Genomic DNA, 26734 nt, shown 5'->3' on the forward strand with positions numbered 1-26734 from the left:
AAATGCAAAACATAGACAGTTTTTTTAGATGATAATCAGCCATGCAGTGACGTAATGAGGTCTTGTGACAGACAGACACAGGTGTGTGTGTGGTGGAGTTGATGAGTGTAACTGAGATGCTGTCACAGACGCAGGTGTGTGTGTGTGGTGGAGCTGATGAGTGTAACAGATGCTGTCTCAGACACAGGTGTGTGTGTGGTGGAGTTGATGAGTGTAACAGATGCTGTCTCAGACGCAGGTGTGTGTGTGGTGGAGTTGATGAGTGTAACAGATGCTGTCTCAGACACAGGTGTGTGTGTGGTGGAGTTGATGAGTGTAACTGAGATGCTGTCACAGACGCAGGTGTGTGTGTGGTGGAGCTGATGAGTGTAACAGATGCTGTCTCAGACACAGGTGTGTGTGTGGTGGAGCTGATGAGTGTAACAGATGCTGTCTCAGACGCAGGTGTGTGTGTGTGGTGGAGTTGATGAGTGTAACAGATGCTGTCTCAGACGCAGGTGTGTGTGTGTGGTGGAGCTGATGAGTGTAACAGATGCTGTCTCAGACACAGGTGTGTGTGTGGTGGAGTTGATGAGTGTAACTGAGATGCTGTCACAGACGCAGGTGTGTGTGTGGTGGAGCTGATGAGTGTAACAGATGCTGTCTCAGACGCAGGTGTGTGTGTGTGGTGGAGTTGATGAGTGTAACAGATGCTGTCTCAGACGCAGGTGTGTGTGTGTGGTGGAGTTGATGAGTGTAACTGAGATGCTGTCTCAGACGCAGGTGTGTGTGTGGTGGAGCTGATGAGTGTAACAGATGCTGTCTCAGACGCAGGTGTGTGTGTGTGGTGGAGCTGATGAGTGTAACAGATGCTGTCTCAGACGCAGGAGTGTGTGTGTGGTGGAGCTGATGAGTGTAACAGATGCTGTCTCAGACGCAGGTGTGTGTGTGGTGGAGCTGATGAGTGTAACAGATGCTGTCTCAGACGCAGGTGTGTGTGTGGTGGAGCTGATGAGTGTAACAGATGCTGTCTCAGACGCAGGTGTGTGTGTGGTGGAGCTGATGAGTGTAACAGATGCTGTCTCAGACGCAGGTGTGTGTGTGGTGGAGCTGATGAGTGTAACAGATGCTGTCTCAGACGCAGGTGTGTGTGTGGTGGAGCTGATGAGTGTAACAGATGCTGTCTCAGACGCAGGTGTGTGTGTGTGTGGTGGAGCTGATGAGTGTAACAGATGCTGTCTCAGACGTAGGTGTGTGTGTGTGTGGTGGAGTTGATGAGTGTAACAGATGCTGTCTCAGACGCAGGTGTGTGTGTGTGGTGGAGCTGATGAGTGTAACAGATGCTGTCTCAGACGCAGGTGTGTGTGTGTGGTGGAGTTGATGAGTGTAACAGATGCTGTCTCAGACACAGGTGTGTGTGTGGTGGAGCTGATGAGTGTAACAGATGCTGTCTCAGACGCAGGTGTGTGTGTGTGGTGGAGTTGATGAGTGTAACAGATGCTGTCTCAGACACAGGTGTGTGTGTGGTGGAGCTGATGAGTGTAACAGATGCTGTCTCAGACGCAGGTGTGTGTGTGTGGTGGAGTTGATGAGTGTAACAGATGCTGTCTCAGACGCAGGTGTGTGTGTGGTGGAGTTGATGAGTGTAACAGATGCTGTCTCAGACACAGGTGTGTGTGTGGTAGAGCTGATGAGTGTAACAGATGCTGTCTCAGACACAGGTGTGTGTGTGGTGGAGCTGATGAGTGTAACAGATGCTGTCTCAGACGCAGGTGTGTATGTGGTGGAGCTGATGAGTGTAACAGATGCTGTCTCAGACGCAGGTGTGTGTGTGGTGGAGTTGATGAGTGTAACAGATGCTGTCTCAGACGCAGGTGTGTGTGTGTGGTGGAGCTGATGAGTGTAACAGATGCTGTCTCAGACGCAGGTGTGTGTGTGGTGGAGCTGATGAGTGTAACAGATGCTGTCTCAGACGCAGGTGTGTGTGTGGTGGAGCTGATGAGTGTAACAGATGCTGTCTCAGACGCAGGTGTGTGTGTGTGTGGTGGAGTTGATGAGTGTAACAGATGCTGTCTCAGACGCATGTGTGTGTGTGGTGGAGTTGATGAGTGTAACTGATGCTGTCTCAGACGCAGGTGTGTGTGTGGTGGAGCTGATGAGTGTAACAGATGCTGTCTCAGACGCAGGTGTGTGTGTGGTGGAGTTGATGAGTGTAACAGATGCTGTCTCAGACGCAGGTGTGTGTGTGTGGTGGAGTTGATGAGTGTAACTGAGATGCTGTCACAGACGCAGGTGTGTGTGTGTGGTGGAGTTGATGAGTGTAACAGATGCTGTCTCAGACGCGTGTGTGTGTGGTGGAGTTGATGAGTGTAACAGATGCTGTCTCAGACGCAGGTGTGTGTGTGTGTGGTGGAGTTGATGAGTGTAACAGATGCTGTCTCAGACGCATGTGTGTGTGTGGTGGAGTTGATGAGTGTAACTGATGCTGTCTCAGACGCAGGTGTGTGTGTGGTGGAGCTGATGAGTGTAACAGATTCTGTCTCAGACACAGGTGTGTGTGTGGTGGAGCTGATGAGTGTAACAGATGCTGTCTCAGACACAGGTGTGTGTGTGTGTGTGGTGGAGTTGATGAGTGTAACAGATGCTGTCTCAGACACAGGTGTGTGTGTGGTGGAGCTGATGAGTGTAACAGATGCTGTCTCAGACACAGGTGTGTGTGTGTGGTGGAGTTGATGAGTGTAACAGATGCTGTCTCAGACACAGGTGTGTGTGTGGTGGAGCTGATGAGTGTAACAGATGCTGTCTCAGACGCAGGTGTGTGTGTGGTGGAGCTGATGAGTGTAACAGATGCTGTCTCAGACGCAGGTGTGCGTGTGGTGGAGTTATCTCAGGCTCGTGCAGCGGTGGCGGTTCGCTTCGATCAGCTGTCGGAGGTGTGGACGGTGGATTACGCTCTAGAGCTCCTCCTGCTGGGCGGGCTGATCCCTGAGGCTGTGTGGATGGCACAGCGTCTGGGAGACTGGAAGATGGCGGCCACCCTCGGCCTGGCGTACACCAACTACTGCAGTGGCCATCTAGACTTCAGCAGGTTTGTTGTAAGCATGAACAGTGTTGGGGTAACTCATTACAACTAACTTGAGTTATGTAATCAGATTACTTTTTCAAGTAACTAGTAAAGTAACGCATTACTTTTAAAATTTACAACAAAATATCGGAGTTACTTTTTCAAATAAGTAACGCAAGTTACTAGGGGTGTAACGAAACCCTCATGTCACGATTCGATACATATCACGATACTGAACTCACAATACGATATTATTGCGATACTCCAAGACATATGATAAAAGGTTAACAATAAATGTACTGTTGATTAAAATGCTAAATTTGATATTACATTGTGTGTGTAAATGAATAGGATGGACTTGGTGCTGAAACCCAAAGAACAATAGAGACACCAGAATAACAATATTCATGATTCTGAAGCTGAAAATACATTATATTCTTGTACTCTGTTACTGATTAGATTTTTAAGTAACGCAATTAGTTACTTTTTAAGGGAGTAGCGCAATATTGTAATGCATTACTTTTCTAAGTAACTTTCCCCAACACTGAGTATGAATGTCTGGTATCCTCTCGCTTCAGATGCCACAGTGATTTTTTTTTCCCCTGTATTCCTCATGTTTTGGTCCTCAAGCCTGCAGTGGAGAGAGCTGCACCTTCCCCCCGAGCTGAAGCCTGCAGTGATATTCCACCATCAGCTGGAGGAGTTACTGGGTCGCATGCTTGGGTCTGAAGGGGATGGTAACAAAGGTAAAAATAGGATATTTATGTGAATTGTGAGATCTATATCCCACAGTTAAGCAAGGTTTGGGAAGGTTTTAATTCTGCAAATTACCATAAGGAACATTTCTAAAACATCCAAAGATATTTAAAAGGCCTATTTTCACCTTCGCCAGCTTCCGACCTTTTCCGTCAGCATCAGTATAAAACGGTTCATAACAAAACTTGAGTACTCACTGTCATTGTTTATCACATTATTATTGTTTTACACATCACAACTTTTGTGTTTTGTTTTAATAAATAAATTTTGCTTTAATAAATTTTAAGTCTGGTGGTGTAGACTGACTGACTTATCTGTAAAAACGCTTATCTTCCGGATAATCATTGTATAATTCACACATTGTATATAATATAATATAATATAATATAATATAATATGACATAATATTTAGTGTTGTTATTGTTAACTAAAACTTATGTAAATAAATTAATATATTTTACTCAAAATAAAATATTTAAATATAATATAATATAATCATTTGTTTATAATAATATAATATAATATAATATAATATAATATAATATAATATAATATAATATAATATAATATAATATAATTAGGGCTATGCAACGATTAATCGCATCCAAAATAAAAGGAAATAAAATATTTATATATACTAGTGCAAAGTGCCCATGCAAAATCAGTTTTTGTGTGTGTTTTTAGTAATTGTTGGTTTGGTGTGTTTGAGTGCTCATTGTTACAATTACACAGCAAAAGTTCAGTAACATTTTTATTTGTGCATGGTAGAAAGCAAATACTGAGACTGACATAATGACATACAATAAATATGGAAAATTGAACTACACGATTGAGGGAGCAGGATACACAGTGATCTCCGAGAAAACGCTACGCTTGAGGAAACAGTTTGTGAATAGGCTACTACAAATGATGGCCGTGAAAGAGACTGTGAACGCATTGAATAGGATATGTTTAGCTGGTGAATAGCATAGGCTACTATTACACAGTAGCGATAACGTTAAGTGCACCAGAATAAAATATAATATTCAGTAATAAACAGTGTAGCTGACTTACAAATTCAGTTAACATCCACAAATGAATAAGCGCGTCGATTGAGGGAGCAGGCTACACAGTGAACTCCGAGTGAATAGGTTACTATAAATAATGGCTGTGAATAAAATATAATATTCAGAAGTAAACAGTGTAGCTGACAGAGTGTTTGTCAGAATGTTTATTTTTAAACCACAACCTTCTAACTGCTTCTTTTACTGATATATTTAACGATATCTTTTGCATTTCTAATCCAAACAACATCAAACTTGGCACTGCACTTATTCGTGCCTGTTGCGAGACACCTGTCGAGTTTGAAATCCATCGGACTGACGGTATGCTGCTTGTTTGTCTGTCCTTTAGACGCAGTGAGTGTTGAGGACGTGGATCTTCTTCAAGTCTCAGTGCAGGAGATCCTGAAGGCGTCTGTCATGGCGGAGGTGGACGTCGTCTCTCAGCAGTTAACACGACTGATGAACGCAGCCAAAGAGCGAGTGACATCACTTCCTGCGCTGGTTCCTCCTGTGTTTTACCTGCCCGCTCCTCCTCTGTACTGTCCACAGCCTTCACCAAACACACAGGTCGCTCACACACACACACAGAGACGCCCCACTGTCACGTCTATCTCTGTCATGTCTTTCTCATCTTACAATACAATACAATACAATATTCATTTGTAAAGGCTGACCAAAGTGCTATACTAGACAGAATAAAATAAAATAAAACAACCAATAACACAACAATAGATAAACAATAATCGTACCTAAATCAAGGAGTATTAAAAGCCACAGATTGTAAAGTCTTTAAAGAAGATTTGAAGGTGGAAACAGAGGGAGCTAACCTAATGTGCGCTTTGAGTGCAAGAAAAGCGCTATATAAATGTAATGAACTATTAATGTCAGGGTTCCCACGGGTCCTTGAAATCCTTGAAAGTTTGTGAATCTTAAAAAAAAAAAAAATCAAGGCCCTGGAAAGTTTTTGAAAATTAAAGGACAAATCCAGTGAAAAATGAACCTGGGGGTAATTAACACATGGTTACCGAGTCGATCGTTCCCTGCGATGCGTTTTCATGAAAATCGAATGTATAGAGTTTTATCTTTAAAAACAGATTAGCTCATAACACTAGTATATGGGGCACAGAGTAAGTAAAAATAAATCGCTAGTTAATACCACTAACAAGGCTCAAAATAGCCTCACACTAACACGGTAACATAATGAGGGTCCCTACATGCAAACCGAAGCATTGAGAACTTTGTAAGTGTACAGACAGTTTAATAAGAAGATACTTTATAAAGACAGAACATTACGCGTTTACATGCAGGAGCCATCTTGGAAAACAGTCTCGACTAATCGAGCCACGAACGCCGCGCTACGTTAGATTTCACAAACGTAATTCCTATCAACCAGCTCACTTAGCACGCCGTTCGTGACTCGATTAGTCGAGACTGTTTTCCAAGAGTTTTTTTTTAGCCTTGTTAGTGGTATTAACTAGCGATTTACTTTTACTTACTCTGTGCCCCATATACTAGTGTTATGAGCTCATCTGTTTTTAAAGATAAAACTCTATACATTCGATTTTCATGAAAACGCATCGCAGGGAACGATCGACTCGGTAACCATGTGTTAATTACCCCCAGGTTCATTTTTCACTGGATTTGTCCTTTAACATACACAGATACGAGTCCTTTAAAGTGCTTGAATTTATTTTGTGCAAGAAGTTTTCTGGAAAAAAATTCCATATTATTTCCTCAGGTCCGCTAATGTGTTATTTCGCCAGCACTTTGTGGCCTATGCACACTAGCTTGTTTGATTTACGTTAGTTACGCGCATTTACACGTTACGTTACGTGTTTCCCGCGTGAGGTACTTTGTGTTGTACATGGCCATGACGTTCACACACGCACAAAACTACTATGATGGTACCTCGACGTTTCACAGACACACCGTGAAACATTGCAAAAATAGCCTGAAACCGCTGAAACACAATGCCTGGAAAATGCAAGTTTCTAGATATTTGGCTCAACAAAGAAGATTACAAAGAATGCTTGTTGTTAAGGTAATGTAAACCCATAAGGCAAGAAAATCTTAAAAGCGTATTCATACATATATCTTAAAACTTCTAGTTACATGAGCCTAATTCTTTTCAATAAAATCCATGCAGTTAATATCAGATAATTTTAGAATACAGTATAGGATGTACCGAATATTCTTCAGTTTTATGCAAAACAGAAATACGACAAATAGAATATCAGATCTCTGTCATATGGCCAAAAATAAATGCAAAAAAAACTTTTTTGTAACAATGTATCTTTTGTACGATGTAACCTTGCTCTCACTTGAAATGTGTCCCCACATTAAGTCCTTGAATTTGAGAGTATTGGACCTGGAAAGTCCTTGAAAGGTCCTTGAATTTGAGGTTAACCAAGGTGTGGGAACCCTGAGAGGTAGACTGTTCCAAAGTTTTGGGCCTGCAGTCGCAAAAGCGTGATCGCCTTGTTTTTTAAGTCTAGATCTAGGCACAATGAGTAGACCGTGATCACTAGATCTCAGAGTTCTAGAAGGAGTGTCTCTAGCTGTATTTGGATCTCATCAGGACTCTGTGAGGGATCCAGCTCTGGTTCTGGAGACTGAGACTCGCTGTCAGGTTTCTGGGCTGGTTCAGAAGCTCCTGATGATCTTCAGGGCGGCACACGGTTCTCTGCCCGCCACGCAGTGGTACATCAGCAACCTGCATCGCTGCAGACACTTACTAAACAAGGTGCGATCCCATTTTATTCTCTCTTTGCCGTTTCCCAGTGTCCATTCACAATTTAAGGATTAGTTCACTTTAATGATCAGGCAATTTTAATTCTGCTCTCCCCCACGTCATCAAACATGCTCTTTCTTCAGTCGAAAAGAAATGAAGGTTTTTAAGGAAAACATTCCAGGATTTTTCTCCATATAGTGTCTTCAATGGGGTCCAACCCGTAGGTCCAGATGTGAGTTTCAGTGCAGCTTCAAAGTCTCGACACGATCCAGCCGAGGAATAAGAGTCTCATCTAGACAAACCAGCGGACATTTATAACAAAATACACATTTATAAACATTTTAACCACAAATGCTCGTCTTGCACTAGCTGTGATGCGACACATTACATAATCACGTTGAAAGGTCACGCGTGACGTAGGGGAAAGTACAGACCAAGGCTCAATCCCAATTCACCCCTTGCCCCTACCCCTTGGCCCTACCCCTCCGTTTTGCGCGTTCCCGTGAAGGGGTAGGGCTGTCTCAATTCTCTTTTGGTTGGAGGGGTAGGGGTAAGGGGAAGGGCCAGATTGCCCTTGAAACGAAGATTTTTCGTGACCACACTTCAAACGAAGGGGTATGAGAAATGTACCTGCATACACCGGCTACAGAGGCAACATGACAGCCAATAATCATTTTCTTTATGTCACATTCAATCTTGTGTTCATATTTACGGCCATGTTCTTCAAAGAAACGGTTGCAAAAAAATCGTTAAAGTTCGTTAACAATATGACGCGTGTAAAAAGCAAAAGTTTGAAGCGAAGTGGACGTAGCTAAACGCCTCATTCGCACAGCAAGACCTCCAGACGCGCGTAAACGCGTCTAAACATTGAAATCACTCGCGCCAGACGCTCTATTCGCGTTTGGTGTGAACGCAGCATTAGGCGTCGAAGATATCGTCATCTCCGTTGTTTTCTGCAAACTTCAGAAGAAAAATGCACAAAAATAGCTGTAACTCACGCAGCTGACGACGGCATCTTGGAAGTTTGTGATAAACATTGGCGCATCTCCTGTGACGTAGGCGCTAGCGACGATGTATAATGACATGTAACGTGTAGTAGTGGTGTCCCATTTCTTAGGGGAATATTTTCACCCCTACGCCTTGACACTCTGTTTCAAGGGGCAAGGGTAAGGGGTAGGCGAAGGGCTAGGGATAGGCGAAGGGGTATAAAATAGAATTGGGATTGGGCTCTAGTGTTTACAAAGTGAGTGCAAAGACTGAGTCAAACGCCATTTACAAAAAAATTAAAAGGTAAAACAATGTCGGACGATTTTGAAGTTGGAGGAGAAAAAAGATGGAGTTTTTCGCCCTATCCTACATTTTCCGCCTACGTCACGCGTGACCTTTCAACGTGATTATGTAATGTGTGTCGCATCACAGCTAGTGCAAGACGACCATTTGTGGTTAAAAAGTATATAAATGTGTCTTTTGTTATAAAATGTCCGCTGGTTTATCTAGATGAGACTCTTATTCCTCGGCTGGATCGTGTCGAGACTTTGAAGTTGCACTGAAACTCACATTTGGACCTTCGACCCGTTGGACCCCATTGAAGACACTATATGGAGAAACACCCTGGAATGTTTTCCTCAAAATCCTTCATTTCTTTTTGACTGAAGAAAGAAAGACATGAACATCTTGGATGACGAGGGGGAGAGTAAATTATCAGGAAATTTTAATTCTTAAGTGAACTAATCCTTTTACATGTTTGGATGTTCTTTTAAAGTTAGCATTAAAGGTAAGTTGCGATAGACATTTCGTTCCTATGTCTATCCGAGTGAAGCGCTTCTGGAACAAGAACAAATGTGGGCGGGGCTTGATTTTGTTTGTTGGGAATTGATTGGATGGTTGTGGTTTGCGATTGGTGGATCTCATGTGAGTGACAGGTTGCCCCGCCCTCATCATCAGAAGTTATTCTGATTCAAGAATGAATGAATTTAACACAATAATGATGTGCACCTATAAATCATTTATGATAAAAACTGCAATATTACATAAAAAATCAAGAATTGTTCAATTTGATTTCATGGTGATTTTAAGAATCTTCTTGATGTTTTCTGTTGGTAGATCCAGAAGAAAGTGTCCGAACCCAAAGCCGACTTGATTCCTGATGGACTGAAAAAATTCCTCACTCATCGTGGGTTTTTCCAATCAGGGCCCAGCAAAGACATGGATGGTGTCACCACACAAATGTTAAGTATGTTTAATTTAATTAACCATCAGAACTTTAAGTGAGTAGTGTCCATTTGAAGTTTTGTGTATTTATGTGATTTTGTGCCTTTGTTCAGTATGTTTCCGTGAGTTGTGTGCGCTCTGCTGGATGCTCCATGTGAGGGACCAGCTCACTATTACCTGTCGAAGGTACCAGACTGCAAGAAAGCGGGAGAAAGACACCCAGGTGCGTTTAAAGAAAACGGTAACACTTTACAATAAGGTTCATTAGTTAGTTAACATGAACTAAGAATGAACAATACTTCAGCATTTATTAATCTTAGTTAATATTAATTTCAACATTTACTAATACATTATTAAGATCTAGAGCCGGGTGCACACTGTGCGATTTATAATAGTCCTTTACGATTGTTGCTTGTCAGACTGTACGAACATGATCATCGCTGTAAGTCCTCATTTACATTTTACATTTACATTTATTCATTTAGCAGATGCTTTTATCCAAAGCGACTTACAAATGAGAACAATAGAAGCAGTAAAACTAACAGTAGGACAACAATATGCATGTGCTAATATCTCAGTTTTCATCAATGTCAGACTGTATTACAGCCAAGAGGCGTTCAAAACTGACGCACGCAAGAAAACTTGTCCAGAGTTTTACATCATCAATCAATGACACGTTCGGTGATGTGAGATGCATTAGCAAGCTAGCAAGCAAGCCAAAATTACACACATCTATTTTGGTCATGGTTTGTCTTGAAAAACAAAGACAATTTGATGGTCGTCTAGAACTCACACTGCAGGACTGAGAGTCAAATCTTCTGACACTGCCAGAATTTCATCTAAGGTCAAATTTGATCGCAACGGTCATTAATCAGCAGTCGGTGCCGACTTCAGTTGATCAAAGACTTCAGATTTTAGCCTAGGATCAGAGGAATCTTTTAGGTTTTGCAAAATTTGGCCAAAATCGCACAGTGTGCACCCGGCTTAAGGTTGTATTTGTTAACATTAGTTAATGCACTGTGAACTAACATGAACAAACAATGAACAGCAGAATGTTGCAGTGATGCGAGATGTCAATCCATGTGTTTGTGTCTCAGGTCAGTGACGCGAGTGTGTCAGATGTGTGTGTTGAGGCTCTGTGTTGGGCGCGCCGACTCCTGCCGTTCTGCCGGTTCTTGAACGCAGAGGAAGCCCTGCAGGACTTAGTGCTCAGCCTGGTGTCTGAACTGCCACCCAGTCATGTGGTAATAATATACATCACTAATCTAAACTCATTTAGGATACTTGAGGCTCGTCAAGTAAAACTAATAATGTCTTTTTGTGACAAAAATAAAGGTTACTAACTAACTTTACAGGTTTGTAATTTTCTGGACATGTACCGTTGTGTAGTAGTTAACTAACAAACTAACTAACTAACTAACTAACTAACTAACTAACATGTTAGTAGTTTTTTTGGACATGCATCATTGTAGTGTCTTAGTATTTCTTGGTAGTTAGTTGGTAACCTTTAACCAGGTTGAAAAATAAAACAAACTAACTAACTAACTAACTAACTAACATTTCAGTAGTTTTTTGGACATGCATCATTGTAGTGTCTTACTATTCTTTGGGAGTTAGTTGGTAACCTTTAACCAGGTTGAAAAATATAACTAAATAACTAACTAACTAACTAACTAACATGTTAGTACTTTTTGTACATGAATCATTGTAATGTCTTATTATTCTTTGGGACTTAGTTTGTAACATTTAACCACTTTGAAAAATAAAACTAACTAACTAACTAACTAACTTGTTAGTAGTTTTTTGGACTTGTACCATTGTAGTGTCTTAGTATTTTTTGGGAGTTAGTTGGTAACCTTTAACCAGGTTGAAAAACAAAACTAACTAACTAACTAACTAACTTGTTAGTAGTTTTTTGGACTTGTACCATTGTAGTGTCTTAGTATTTTTTGGGAGTTAGTTGGTAACCTTTAACCAGGTTGAAAAATAAAACTAACTAACTAACTAACTAACATGTCAGTAGTTTTTTGGACATGCATCATTGTAGTGTCTTACTATTCTTTGGGAGTTAGTTGGTAACCTTTAACCAGGTTGAAAAATATAACTAACAAACTAACTAACTAACTAACTAACATGTTAGTACTTTTTGTACATGAATCATTGTAATGTCTTATTATTCTTTGGGACTTAGTTTGTAACATTTAACCACTTTGAAAAATAAAACTAACTAACTAACTAACTAACTAACTAACTTGTTAGTAGTTTTTTGGACTTGTACCATTGTAGTGTCTTAGTATTTTTTGGGAGTTAGTTGGTAACCTTTAACCAGGTTGAAAAATAAAACTAACTAACTAACTAACTTGTTAGTAGTTTTTGTACATGAATCATTGTAATGTCTTAGTATTCTTTGGGCTTAGTTTCTAACCTTTATTTAACCAGGTAAAAAAATTAAGGTAACTAACTAACATGTTAGTAGTTTTTTGGATTTTACATATTTCACCTAGTTAAATAAAGGCTACTAACTAACTCTCAGACAATACTAAGACATTACGTGTCCAAAAACCAATCGTAGTAAATATCAAAGTCTAATCTGAATAACTGTATCTGATACATCATTGTACCATCTTAGCGCCTCACTCAGCTGGTCAGTGTCTCATAACTCGGGTGTCATTTCTGATGTTCAGACCGCAGAAACTCTAGCGAGAGTGTTTCCTGATGAGAGCGAGTCTGTTCGCGTGTCGCTGCGGGAGAAGTACACGTCACTGGTGCAGAGACTGAGACCCGTGGTGGTGCCAGACACCTCGACACCAGGCAAGAGATGCTTTAAAGGAGTAGTGCACTTTAAAATGAAAATTAGCCCATGATTTACTCACCCTCAAGTCATCCTAGGTGTGTATGACATTCTTCTTTCAGACGAATACTTTTTTTTTTTAATTTTCATTTTAAAGTGAACTACTCCTTTAAGCAATAACTCACCCAAAATGATGATTCTTTGCTTTGTATATAAAGCAGAGCATCTGGTCAGCGCTTCAACCCCTAACCAGATGTGCTCATGTTCACAGATGTGCCTCCAGGAACTGAGAGGGAAGATGAGGGAGATACCATGATGATTCTGATCCAGGATCAGCTGAGGCAGCGACGCCGGGAGCTTCGGCGCCTGGAAAAGTATCTGGGAGCAGCGGAGCCGTACTTGTGGGAGAGAGAGGAGGAGGAGGACCGGGGAGCTGCTGTCTCCATACTGAAGAGACTCTCTCTCGGGACCAGTTTGAGTGACAGCACACTGACCGACTGTGGACGCCCCCTAGTGTACAGTGAAGGAGACACGGCCGAGACGCTGTCAGAGACTCTTTCCCCAGAACCGCAGACCCAGTCTGCACACAGGTAATCCTGCTAGCGTACTGTGCTGTACATACTGTATTAGAGCTGCATGATGAATTGAAATAAAATGTTGTGATATGGCTTAGTGCGAATATCTAATCGAGCAGACTGAGATTTAATTATATAAATATAGACTGTATGTAGCCCCGCCCCTTTTCAGCGATAAAATAAAATAAAGGCTTGATTGTTTAACTTTTGAAAATGTAGTAAATATTAGTATATATAGTAGTGCTGTCAAATTGATTTAAAAACATAACTTTAAAACATAAAAGTTTGTGATTACATATCGTATGTATGTATGGATGTGTGTGTATGTCTGTGTACATATACATATGTGTGTGTGTGTATACAGTATATACACAATTTATATATATATATAAATTTAATAATATATATATACACACACATATTATGTAAACAAACTTTTATGTTAGATGTGATTAATCAAAGTGACAGCACTAATATATAGTAATTTTACAGTTGTCCTATAAAATAAAATTGTTTTTATTAAAAACAATTTTTTTTAGTTTACAATACAGTAGTATAATTTGAATATATTACTATTCACAATAAAACCATAATTATTATTTAATTGTCATGTGGAATTGGCCAAAATAATTTTTATTTTCTGTGAGGATGCACTACATTTACATTTAGCAACTAAATGTAATGAAAGTGCTAAAAGTTTGTCTCTTTTGGTGTGTTTTTTAGCTCTAAGACAGCAAAGTTTCATGATGCACCTGAGAAATCTAAACAAGACCGAAGAGGAAACGTGGAACCCAAAGAACCAGAGTCGAGCCGTCGGGGTTCTTCAGTACCAACAGTGGGAACCTGGGAGTTTGAGATGGAGGATGATGAGTACATGCTCTTCCTAGATTTGTTCCTCAGTTATGTTCTGGGAAAGGACAGGTTAGACACCGAGGAGTCCGAGCTTCCTTTACTGAGTAGTTTCTCACAACGTTTTCATGCTAGAGAGCTGCACTCGGTGACCTTTGACATGCTGACGTCTCTCAAACGGCGTCAGAAGGACGGACGTAAGCGAGGCGCACGTTTGCCCCTGTTTCGTGCCGGTCACTGCTTCCAGACTCTCCCGGTCACTCCCGAGCCTCCACCGGTTCAGGACACTCACGATTCCACAAATGCCACGTCTCCCTGGACTCTTCCTGGAATCCAAGCTAGGAAACACCAAGGTCTTTTCAGCCGTCGCCAACATCATACGTCAATGTCCAAAGTGAATCGGACCGGGTCAGATGTCGACTCTGTGGGATTTAGGATCCTCTCTCCGGATGAATTAGGTGTTCAGATGCAGTTGGACTCCTCGATGGAGATCCGCTTTCCTCGACTGGCCCGGTTACTCGAGTGGATGATGCGCTGGGCCGACAGGCGGGTTCTGCTCTCTCAGCCAATGGGAAAGAGGTCAGAGGGCAGTGATGCGGTGGTCATCAGGGTCAAAGGCTCGACCCCTGCGGTTCTGTCTGCACTGGAGCTGCTCGAGGAGAGATACAGCGCCGCCCTTCTGGGAGAAAACACACATCACTCACATTATCAGGTAAGGTATAGGGCTTTAGATCGAACTGTTTATTCCATATTCTTCATAACAGATGGGGTGTCATGTGCCTATTTTATTTTTAAGCGGCAGTCTAAAGTAAATCAAAGAAAAAAACATTTTAAAAAAATGTATCAGTTCTGCCTAGAAGTTGCATTAAGCATGCAGTGAGAGTTGTGTTCAAATCCCAATTCAATATCTTTTTTATTTTTATAAACCAAACAAAAATCTTGAATGGATCATGATGGAACTACATGATTCATGAGATTTTGATAGAAATTACAAAATACAAAATTCAACTAAATTAATATATATATTGTATGTTATTTAATAAATTATTTTACACAAAATCTGTAACATTTAAACAATGAGAGAATATTAGACTTTACTCTGATCTTATATATAAAAATATTTAAAAAATATATTTTTGTTTATAGACATTAATTGACATTTATTGACATGTTTTTATTTATTTTAGTATTATTTATATACTGTTTAGTTTTTATTTATACTTAGCTTCATTTTACTTTGTTTGATTTTTTTAAAATAATTTTGTTAAATCCTTTTGTCATAAATATTATTATTTTTAATATTTTTCTTTATATTTTTTATTTCAGTGTTTGTTTTAATTTTAATTCAGTTTTAGTTTATTTCCAGTTAGTGATTGTAGTGCTTCAGCTTAAACTTATTTCAGTTAGTAGCCAAGGCAACTTTATTTTTTTAACTTTATTTTTTGTTTTTCATTTAATATTTCTAATTAATTTTATTTCAATTAACAATTTTTTTTACATAGTTTTAGTAAACAATAACAACCCTGCTCATGCAGTGACACAGTGACATAGCAAGTGAAGTGTTCATTTGTGAAATCAGTCCTTTTCCTAATCAAATCCAGTCACATGATCAGATCACATGACATGGATGATTATATCAGGGCTTCAAGAGTTACATATATAGTCCATATTTTAGTTCATAGGGCCTCAGTTGACAAAAACACCCTGATCCAGATCATGACACCACCAGAACTTGATCGAAAATGTGAAACAGTCGCTGAACTTATTAAATTATTACATTGTTTAAATTAATACATTTTTTATCTAACTGTGATTTTGTGTATGTACATTTCTGAAATGCATAAGTTAGACTGTTACCTCTGATAAAAGATCACTCTAAATTGTAATGTGGACTCATGCACTTTCTGTAAAGCTGCTTGAAATGATGTGTATTGTGAAAAGCGCTATATAAATAAATGTGAATTGAATTCTCTGGTGAAAGCTGCTCCATCAGAGGGCGGGGCCTGATGCTCCAGTGCTGCAGCCAATCACAGGTTGGGGGCGGGACCGAGACAGCAGTGTGGACACGCCCATCACTCTCTACAGACACAGCCATGAGTGAGTTCACTGCACACATCTGATCAAAACATGACTGATAATAAACCTTCCCAATGTGGACCCATTAATTAATTTATAACAATATTTATTTAATTTATCAATAATAATTATGTATTTATTTATCAATTATATAATAAAAATATATACAGGAAATGTATACTATACATATATCCTGTATATGTAAAATGTATATATACATTTATATATTCATATTATATACAGTGCAATGCATAAGTGAATACACCCATGCTAAAGTTGATTAAAAAGAGGAATAAAAAATCATATTTTGGAAATTGAACTTAATGCCTTAATTTAAAAAATTAGGAAAAATCCAACCTTTAAGGACACCAATTTTCTTTGTGAATGAATAATGTATCGTAAATAAATAAATGTTCTTCCTTAAAATACATGGTGCATAAGTGAGTACACCCCTATGTTAAATTCCCATAGAGGCAGGCAGATTTTTATTTTTAAGTATTTTTTTATATTTTTTTTTAGGATACTATGCATCCTGATAAAGTTCCCTTGGCCTTTGGAATTAAAATAGCCCCACATCATCACATAGCCTTCACCATACCTAGAGATTGGCATGATTTTATTTCAGTTAGCCTAAAAGCTAGTTTGAGTTGCATTGAGAGATGATCTTATGGAAAGTACCCCATGCCAATCTCTAGGTATGGTGAAGGCTATGTGATGATGTGGGGCTATTTTAATTCCAAAGGCCAAGGGAACTTTATCAGGATGCATAGTATCCTAAAAAAAAATAAAAAAAAATACTTAAAAATAAAAATCTGCCTGCCTCTATGGGAATTTAACATAGGGGTGTACTCACTTATGCACCATGTATTTTAAGGAAGAACATTTATTTATTTACGATACATTATTCATTCACAAAGAAAATTGGTGTCCTTAAAGGTTGGATTTTTCCTAATTTTTTAAATTAAGGCATTAAGTTCAATTTCCAAAATATGATTTTTTATTCCTCTTTTTAGTCAACTTTAGCATGGGTGTATTCACTTATGCATTGCACTGTATATATATATATATACATTTGTATTTATTAATAAGACTTTAGAATTAATATAAAATTATATTTATTATTATATTTATTTATATAATTATAGATAAAATTTATATTATTAATCATTCAATCCATCCATCCATCCATCTACATGAAAACCGTGTTTAAAGGAGTAGTTCACTTTAAAATGAAAATTCTGTCATCATTTACTCACCCTGAAGTTGTTTCAAACTTGTATGAATTTCTTTCTTCTGCTGAACACAAAGGAAGATATTTAGAAGAATGTCAGTAACCAGACAGTAAGTATATTTTTTTCCTACTATGGAAGTCAATGGGACCCAGAAACTGCCTGGTTACTGACATTCTTCTAAATATCTTCCTTTGTGTTCAGCAGAAGAAGGAAATTCATACAGGTTTGAAACAACATGAGGGTGAGTATATGATGACAGAATTTTCATTTTAAAGTGAACTACTCCTTTAAAGCTACATTACAGTACAAAAGCATTTTAGTACATTGATGTTCATGGGTTTGTACACATCATTGTTCTTTTTTCACGTTATTTCTGTGAATGATGTAGTGAAAAAAAGTTACAAATGAAAACAGTCTCATAAAGTATTTGACCTTCTTCGTCTTGATTCAGTCAAATGTGTCCAGACAATCAAGTCAAAGCTTTTAAAGATGTTGCAAGTCAGAAGTAATTATGACCAACAAGAAAGTGCATCTGACTATAGTTAAAGACAAATGGATAGAATTAACAAATAAAAAAGCTTTTTTTACCGATGTTGTGTGATGTTTGATCACAGTGTGTGTGAAGCCGAGGATGTCGTGGATCAAACAGACGATCAGCTGTCTGAACATGAAGACACGATGACCTCTGATCTACAGAATGACGTCACTGAGATCAGACAGGCGACTGAGGCTGAAGACGGTCAGATCTCTGTACTACACATCACAAACATTTACATGCCTTTATTTTGTTTTTTGTAGATTTCTGTTTTAGAAAACAGTTAATTTAATTCTGTCTCCTTTAAAGGTGGGGTAAGTGGTATTTGAAATATAGAGTGAACGAGCAAGAGGGAGATTTGAAGAAAGACAGCAGAAATAGAGATGAGACGATACAAAAGAGAAAAGCTCAGAAGAAATCACTGGAAAATAAAGGGTTATGTCTGGGCAAGAGCTTTAGGACCCGTGTTAATATTAGAAACGCTGTCCAGCGCTGGAGAGAGCGAAGCGGGAAGGCCTGAAAACACACGTGGTTGCGGAGGTTGCTTTGATTCCAGTCCACACGTGAATAACACTGAGTAACACGTGAGTAACATGAGTAACACTGGGTAACACGTGAGTAATATGTGAGTTACACTGAGTAACATGAGTAACACGTGAGTAATATGTGAGTTACACTGAGTAACATGAGTAACACTGGGTAACACGTGAGTAATATGTGAGTTACACTGAGTAACAATGGGTAATGATCAGTAACACGGCAACACGTGAGTAACCCTAAGTAACACGTGAGTAACAATGGGTAACACTGAGTAACGTGAGTAACATGAGTAACACTGAGTAACACTGAGTAACACTGAGTAACATGTGAGTAACATGTGAGTAACACTGAGTAACACATGATTAACACATGAGTAACAAGTGAGTAACACGTAAGTAACACTGGGTAACACTGAGTAAAACTGGGTAACACTGAGTAACACGTAAGTAACACTGGGTAACACTGAGTAAAACTGGGTAACACTGAGTAACATGTGAGTAACACTGAGTAACACATGATTAACACATGAGTAACAAGTGAGTAACACGTAAGTAACACTGGGTAACACTGAGTAAAACTGGGTAACACTGAGTAACACGTAAGTAACACTGGGTAACACTGAGTAAAACTGGGTAACACTGAGTAACATGTGAGTAACACTGAGTAACACATGAGTAACAAGTGAGTAACACGTAAGTAACACTGGGTAAAACTGGGTAACAAGTGAGTAACACGTAAGTAACACTGGGTAAAACTGGGTAACAAGTGAGTAACACGTAAGTAACACTGGGTAACACTGAGTAAAACTGGGTAACACGTAAGTAACACTGGGTAACACTGAGTAAAACTGAGTAACACTGAGTAGCACATGAGTAACAAGTGAGTAACACGTAAGTAACACTGGGTAACTGAGTAAAACTGGGTAACACTGAGTAACACATGAGTAACAAGTGAGTAACACTTAAGTAACACTGGGTAACACTGAGTAAAACTGGGTAACACTGAGTAACACATGAGTAACACGTGAGTATATACTGGGTTTAAGTGTCAGTGTGTGTCGGGAGCTGCTGTGCTGTTGGCAACTAACAATCAACTCTTGTTTGCAATTACTATTGTGTACTGTACGTTAATATTTTGTGCTTCCATGTCATTCGTTCATCATATGCACTTTATTTTTCGTGAAGCATTATTCTGTCATCCACTCTTGGATTGTGTGTGTAACGGAGGACAGCGAGTGTGAGTCGCGCTGACGACTGCTAGTGAATGTGGTGTTTAGCGTTATTGTTTAGTCGACTGGCTTGCAGGGGGATCAGGGTTCGAGACCGACTCGGAGCAGGGCGTTTAGGATTGGAGTGTGAGTTTTGGAGGCGGAGCAAAAAAGAGAGGGGGTGTGTTTGTTTGGGTTGATTACAAATATCAACATTGTCCAACAGTGTTTTAGAAATACCACTTACCACACCTTTAATTTGGCCAAAGTATTATTTTTTAATTATTCATTTTATACTGATCACTATTAATGTTATTACTGAATAATTACAACTGTACTATCCACTGTTGTTCATTGTTGTTTGGTTTACAGTTGATAGCAGTGCTGATGATGTCACCGAGGCATCATGGGCCAATCAGAGCAGAGCTCACAGAGATCAGGTGATTGTGTGCTGCCCTATGAATCTACAGAGAGGATTAATTAATGATTCCATACATCACTGATAGCTGACATCACAATTTTCATCTGTCAATAATATTTATTCATTTACTAATATTTATTTATATTTATTTATCAGTATAATTTATATATATTTTTTATTTATCAATATAAATATTTATTAATTTATTGATTAATTTATTTTATTTATCATTAATAATAATTTATAATTAATATATATATATTATCTATCAATGTCAATAATATTTATTCATTTATTCATATTTATCAGTATAATTTATATATATTTTTATTGATCAATATCAATTATATTTTATTAGATATAAATAATCAATAATTAATTAATACATCCATTTATGTATCATTAATAATTAATAATTAAAATATATTATCTATCAATATCAATTATATTTATTCATTTATTCATATTTATTTATCAGTATAATTTATATATATGTATGTGTATATATGTCATGAGGTTGAAGGAGAGAACCCAAACGCAGATGATATGCAGACACTCAAGGTTTATTACGACACAAAACAGAAAACAAAACCCACGAGGGGGCAAAACAGGACTGAGGAGAGTTCACCTTGACTAAGACAAGATAATAAACGAAGACTAGATTCTGACTTGACAGGAAACAAACTCACAATTCTCATTAAACAGGATTCAGACGAAGTACTCACAGGACTGTCACAAAGTTTAACACACAATGTTTGACAATGTACCGAAACAAGACAGAAAACATGAGGGGATTAAATATGGAGCAAACTAATCAGGAACACAGGTGTAAGCAATGATATAATGATTACAAGATGAGATAACAAGGGGGCGGGGTAAGGTGATGTGCTTACACATAAAACATGAGTCTGTCATGATCCTGCCTCAAGACAAGAGAAGAGAATATCAATAATATTTATTAATTAAAAATTGATTTATTTATCATTAATAATTTACACTTAAAGGAGTAGTTCACTTTAAAATGAAAATTCTGTCATCATATACTCACCCTCATGTTGTTTCAAACCTGTATGAATTTCCTTCTTCTGCTGAACACAAAGGAAGATATTTAGAAGAATGTCAGTAACCAGGCAGTTTTTGGGTCCCATTGACTTCCATAGTAGGAAAAAAATATACTTACTGTCTGGTTACTGACATTCTTCTAAATATCTTCCTTTGTGTTCAGCAGAAGAAAGAAATTCATACAGGTTTGAAACAACATGAGGGTGAGTATATGATGACAGAATTTTCATTTTAAAGTGAACTACTCCTTTAATATACATGTTTAATAATTATCTATGTATCAATAACATGTATTAAATTATTAATAATATTTAGATATTCATTTATTTAATAAGTTGACCATAGCTATATCATAATCGTGAAAATGTGCAGTTAGTTCATCCTTCCAGATCTGTGTGTAAAACAAGTTCTCCTGATGTTCCCACAGACCATCACACTGGCTGATCTCGAGTGTCCCGACACACACGAACATTCATTACACTCACAGTGAGTCTGCACATATCAACTTTAACCTTTGAAACATGCCTGATGCTCTTCATTTACATATTAAGAGGCTGTTTGTTTGTTGGAAAGGTTGTTGTTAACTCGTGCAATTGTTTAATATGTTACATGCTTTCAGTCATTGATCACAGGCAGTGTTTCGGTTGTTAATGGTGACAATAAACAAAGCTCAATCGCTCAGGTTTGTGTGTTTAATATCAGCTGATGTTTGAGTTTCAGATCTCCTTTGGAGGGAAATCACGTCTCCTGCGGAACACACAGGTAAAGATAATCTAATCTCACAGTCATGAAGGAGGATTTGAGGTATTCTCTCTGTAATCTCACCTGTGTTCTTCTTCCAGACCTGAGGTTTCTGCATCCGTCAGTGTTCAGCATGTAAACGACCCGACAGAGACACACATCAGAGGTCATCCACCTCACAGCGAAGCCCAAACACCACCAGACCCCGTCAGACAGCTGATCCAGGACGAGTTATTCAGACTAGTGCAGGTGCGTTTCAGCCTCAAGATCAAATGCCGGAAAACCTCGGTTTGGACACCATGGCTGCATCTGAAATCGCCCCCTATACCCTTAAATAGGGCACTATTTGAGGGGACAGTCATTTGTAGTGGTGCCCAAAACCATAGTGAACACATTCAATCACACAATGCACTGCAATAATGAGTGTACAACTGATGTATGCTCACTGGCTAGAGAATACCCATAATGCACTGTGAGAGTCACGCTTTGAATGAATTCCCGCAGCTGAATCAAATCATCCATCCATTTTCCAAACCGTGCTGGTCCAGCCTAATATCATACAGGTATAAACTGTTTAATAACGGTTTATACGTGCTAGTTTCCCTGGCAGAGTTCAAGATTAATCTTTTCTTTACTACTGGGGCTGCCAGTTTGCTACGCGTCTATTCATTATTAAACAGCAAGCACAAACTATGCAAAAGCAGCAGCTCTTCCGGCTACTCAGTGTCCGAATTCACTCACTCGTTTCCATCAACTCCTTTAAGTGGACTTTATCAGTGGAGTAATGTAGGGAATAGTGAATGTGGGTGTAGGGGGAGATACACAGCACATGTGAATGTTTCTAAACGCTAGTGGTGCAACGGATCACAAAATTCGCGGTTCGGATCATTTACGGTTTTTGAGTCGGGGATCGGATCATTTTTTCGGATCAGCAAAAAAAAGAAAGAAAGATTTATATATATATGGGGGGAAGCACAGGCGAAGCACTGCTACTTGAGCGCAGAGATAGCGGATTTCAGGTGTTGCGTGATTTCTCTGCGCACAAGTAGCAGTGCTTCGCCTGCTTCCCCCTAATATAATAATATAGTCCCAAGTCAATATCTGCCTAGGAAATCGCCTAGTCTTAATCTGCATTGCTATTTGTATTCGTTGTGAATGCGCAGGCCACAAGAAGGGATCACTTTTACTCACGACATGCTATCCGGCAACAAAGGATTCCATTCATTATGCTAAGCTAAGTTAGCGGCGACGCTGCCAGACTAAGACAATGCATGCACTGAGACAAAAATGTGTTTGCCCACCTATCTAAATGTAGGGGAGACGGTGAATAACCCCTATTTAAAAAAATGCTGGCGTGTTCCTTTAAAGGCACAATATGTAACTTTTTTGCTTTAAAAATAGCAAAAATCACTATATCTATGTTATATATTTTTTTTAGTTGTGTACTTACATTATCCCGACTGTTTCCAACAACTTTCAAACCAGGAGAAACGTCCCGTTTCTTTATTTCCGTTTTGTCGCCGCCAGTGCCGTCATATCCGCATTCTCCCTGGTTTCCGCTCGTGCTGCCATGGCAACCAGAGCTATGAACCAGAGCCGTCTGATAGTAACCAAAGCGACAGACGTGCACTGTGTAGTTCGCAGTGTCTATTTGCACGCTGTTGTTGTTTCGTTCAAACATTATGGACCATGGCAAGCAGACTTTGGATAAAAAAGGAGAACTAAAACGAGAATCAATATCAGCGCGGTGTTTTCGAGATGCCGAGAGCTCCCATAGACAGCATATAAACGAGAGCTCCACGTCCGAGACTTCGACCGCTCCTACATGTACTTTACTAAACAGGTGAGCACATTTACATAAAACTAATCAATGTTATATAGTTCAACAATGATAAAATGTCAGAATATGATCTGTATGTTATTCTAATGTTGATCTAGTTTACTGCTAGTCTCATACAGACAGACTAACACATACATTTCAACACATTCAAATGCAGTTTAGTGTGATAGTGTAATGTTAGACCAAGTGAAACAGCGCTGCGTTACCTCACAAGTTTAATTTGTCTGATAAACTGACCTGTGAGTTGTAATTCTGCGTGTAGTTCGGTAGAATGAAATGTCCATATATCTTTTATATCCGCGGGACTCGCGTCGCGTTTGGAGCTGATAGCTGTCTCTTAGCAATCCCGACCTGCTTCATATCACAGTCATGATAAAAGCATTAAACATTATTAGATCGGTCGTCTTGACGTTGACGACAAGATCCATAATTCTTAGCAAATGTTGCGTCATAAAACTACGCCTTTGTTATTGTAAATGGGTTAGTGACCCCTAGTGGCGAAAAATGCCATACTGTACGTTTAACATTAATGACACGGACAACAGCGGGAATATTAGGCTACTGTCACTTTAAGACCGAATAAACTGACAAACATCCGGTTTCTCTCTCCACTGTTCACTCATGACAGAACCGAGAGAAAACTTGCAGAGATATTGAGGGTATTTAGACATCATTGTGTGTGTATGCTGTCTGAAACACCCCTCTCTCTCTCTCTCTCACTCTCTCTCTCTCTCTCTCTCACTCTCTCTCTCTCTCTCTCTCTCAGCAAGTGTGTATGGTTGTGCGCGAGCCCCGATTTTCACTTCTTTGTTCGTGTTTATAATAGTTTGAACGTGTTTAGTCTTGCCAGTTTACACATTCAAATAATAAACTTTCACTCTATGACGGTTAGATTTTGCAGTTAATCCACGAATCCGTTGCTCCCCTACTAAACCCCATCACAGTGTCCTGATTCCTTTGTGTTTCAGCTGCAGCAGATCAACTTCATGAGTCTCATGCAGGTGGTCGGAGCGTCCTTCGTAAACCTGCCGCTGTCTCAACCCAGCATGCACCAGTCTAATGTGACTGTACCACAGACCACTGCCATACCTGCACAGCATCAGCCTCAGGCCATCTCTCTTACCCACAATCCCCAACACACTACATGTGATGATGCCAACCTCCCAACACGAGCCACCAGGCCTGAGACGGTTAATAATGACGAACATCCTGTGAATGTGGATTCTGGATCGGCTCTGAATCCAAATATTACCCTCAAAACTCAGGTAATATTGGTCATTATATGTACCATTTACACTATCAGTCAACAGTCATATAGACTGGGTTCAGTAGGATATTTATACTTTTAGAGAAATTAATACTTTTATTCAGCGAGGATGCATTAAACTGATCAAAAGTGACAGAGAAAGACATTTAAAATGTGTCAAAAGATTCTATTTCAAATAAATGTTGTTATTTTGAACCATCAAAGAATCCTGAAAAATTAAATTGATCAGTTTCCTCAGAAATATGAAGCAGCTCAACTGTTTTCAACGCTGATAATAATCATAAATGTTTCTTGAGCATCAAATCCTCATATTAGAGTGATTTCTGAAGGATCATGTGACACTGAAGACTGGAGTAATGATGCTGAACATTCAGCTTTGATCACAGGAATAAATTACACTTTACTGTATATTCACATAGAAAACAGATGTTTTAAATTGTAATAATATTTCACTGTTTTTACTGTATTTTTGATCAAATAAATGGTGAGCAGAAGGTTAAAAAAGCTTACGACCCCACATTGTTTTTTTAATGCTATAAAAAATATATATACAAAATTCACAAAATGATTTGAAAACATGCATTTTCCATTGAGAAAGATGTTTGAAACTACCTTTTAATGTTATTTTAATAGTATTGCATTTAAAATTATTTATTTTAGTCACCAATTAAAAGAAATGGGATTACTAGTCAGTGCCAGTAATCCAAAAATATGAATTAAAATAATTAATTAAAATTGCTAATATTTGCAGACACATGTGATCACTGATATAAAGCATCTTTACACAGCTAATTTAAATGCGTGCTCAAAATTCTGTGTGAAGATTTAACACTGCATAAAATCCAGACTAATCTCTGATTGTAGTCCTTAAAAAAAAAGGAAAAAAAAAGTAGTCCTTATAGATTTTACAGTGTCTGTACGAACCCTGGTGTGAATTTGGCAATGAAGTGCATCCGTATTATAATCGAATCTCTCACAGGAAATTCCTCAGTTGACGATTCGCTCAGACTGGCCAGAGACCGGTCCATCTCCCGGCAGGAGCTTCATCCCGACGTCACACGGGCTTCTAACCACAGCCAATACACACTCGTCGTTTCATGGTGTTTCTGAAGCTCCAAAACCACACGGCCTCAGACTCCTCCAGCTGAACCCATCTCAGAGATCTCCTCCTCCTCTTCCTCCTGTGAAGGATTCCTGGGGTCCAGATCCCAGTCAGTCCGATCCCTCATCTGTCCCGAGGGCCGAGGATCGTAGCCGGACCCGAGCCGAATCACACCGTTATAACACACACACACAGGAATCTCTTCGTTTGCCTCCTGCTCCTCACAGATCTGTTGCTCTTCCTCTTCTGCGGTTTCACCCAGAGACCCAGAGAACTGTGACGCTGCCACGTATCCCACAATGCACCATGGCAAAACCCAGTCTGAGCGTCTCAGCCACGGACCGCTATCCCAGAATTCAGCTTCTGCACAGAGAGCCGGATCCACCCGGATCTGTAAGTTTACAGTCAGCTTGTCTTTCACTGTGAGCAATAACCACATTTACACTTCACTTTACTTAACCACTTCACTTTAATGGTTTCATGCATAGATGTGTTAATAGAGTCCTATGTGAACGTTCTGCATTTATTTTCCCCAGGGTTTTTTTTAACCAAAGTGTTCATTTTGTAACAATCCACTGTCCATTAAACATCTTTTGCTGGACTCGTAATACTTCTACCCCTTTGAGGAAATAGTTTTATTCTGTTGATACTTTTAAAAGAGTTTTTTAACCAAATAAATCCAAATTTAGTCATATGATTTTTTTTTTTTTTT

The 26734-nt window shown here is 39.1% G+C and overlaps 1 protein-coding gene across 1 annotated transcript in view; it reads left to right on the forward strand.

The window, feature by feature from the left end:
* cplane1 (ciliogenesis and planar polarity effector 1) overlaps positions 1–26734 on the forward strand; it is a gene marked incomplete at its 3' end in the record, with an annotated part of 63439 nt that overhangs the window by 18017 nt on the left and 18688 nt on the right. Inside the window, exons 17-34 of the mRNA XM_084105443.1 lie at positions 2839–3067; positions 3674–3789; positions 5192–5409; positions 7421–7585; positions 9677–9806; positions 9898–10007; positions 10882–11028; positions 12469–12595; positions 12847–13165; positions 13874–14711; positions 15981–16096; positions 17922–18046; positions 19962–20029; positions 21500–21558; positions 21793–21834; positions 21915–22062; positions 24622–24918; positions 25900–26415. Coding sequence (XP_083961569.1) covers positions 2839–3067; positions 3674–3789; positions 5192–5409; positions 7421–7585; positions 9677–9806; positions 9898–10007; positions 10882–11028; positions 12469–12595; positions 12847–13165; positions 13874–14711; positions 15981–16096; positions 17922–18046; positions 19962–20029; positions 21500–21558; positions 21793–21834; positions 21915–22062; positions 24622–24918; positions 25900–26415 — 3770 coding nt within the window. The remainder of the gene's footprint in view (positions 1–2838; positions 3068–3673; positions 3790–5191; positions 5410–7420; positions 7586–9676; positions 9807–9897; positions 10008–10881; positions 11029–12468; positions 12596–12846; positions 13166–13873; positions 14712–15980; positions 16097–17921; positions 18047–19961; positions 20030–21499; positions 21559–21792; positions 21835–21914; positions 22063–24621; positions 24919–25899; positions 26416–26734) is intronic.

The sequence above is a fragment of the Abramis brama genome (genome assembly GCF_963993115.1).
Source record: "Abramis brama genome assembly, chromosome: 25".
NCBI lineage: Eukaryota > Metazoa > Chordata > Actinopteri > Cypriniformes > Leuciscidae > Abramis > Abramis brama.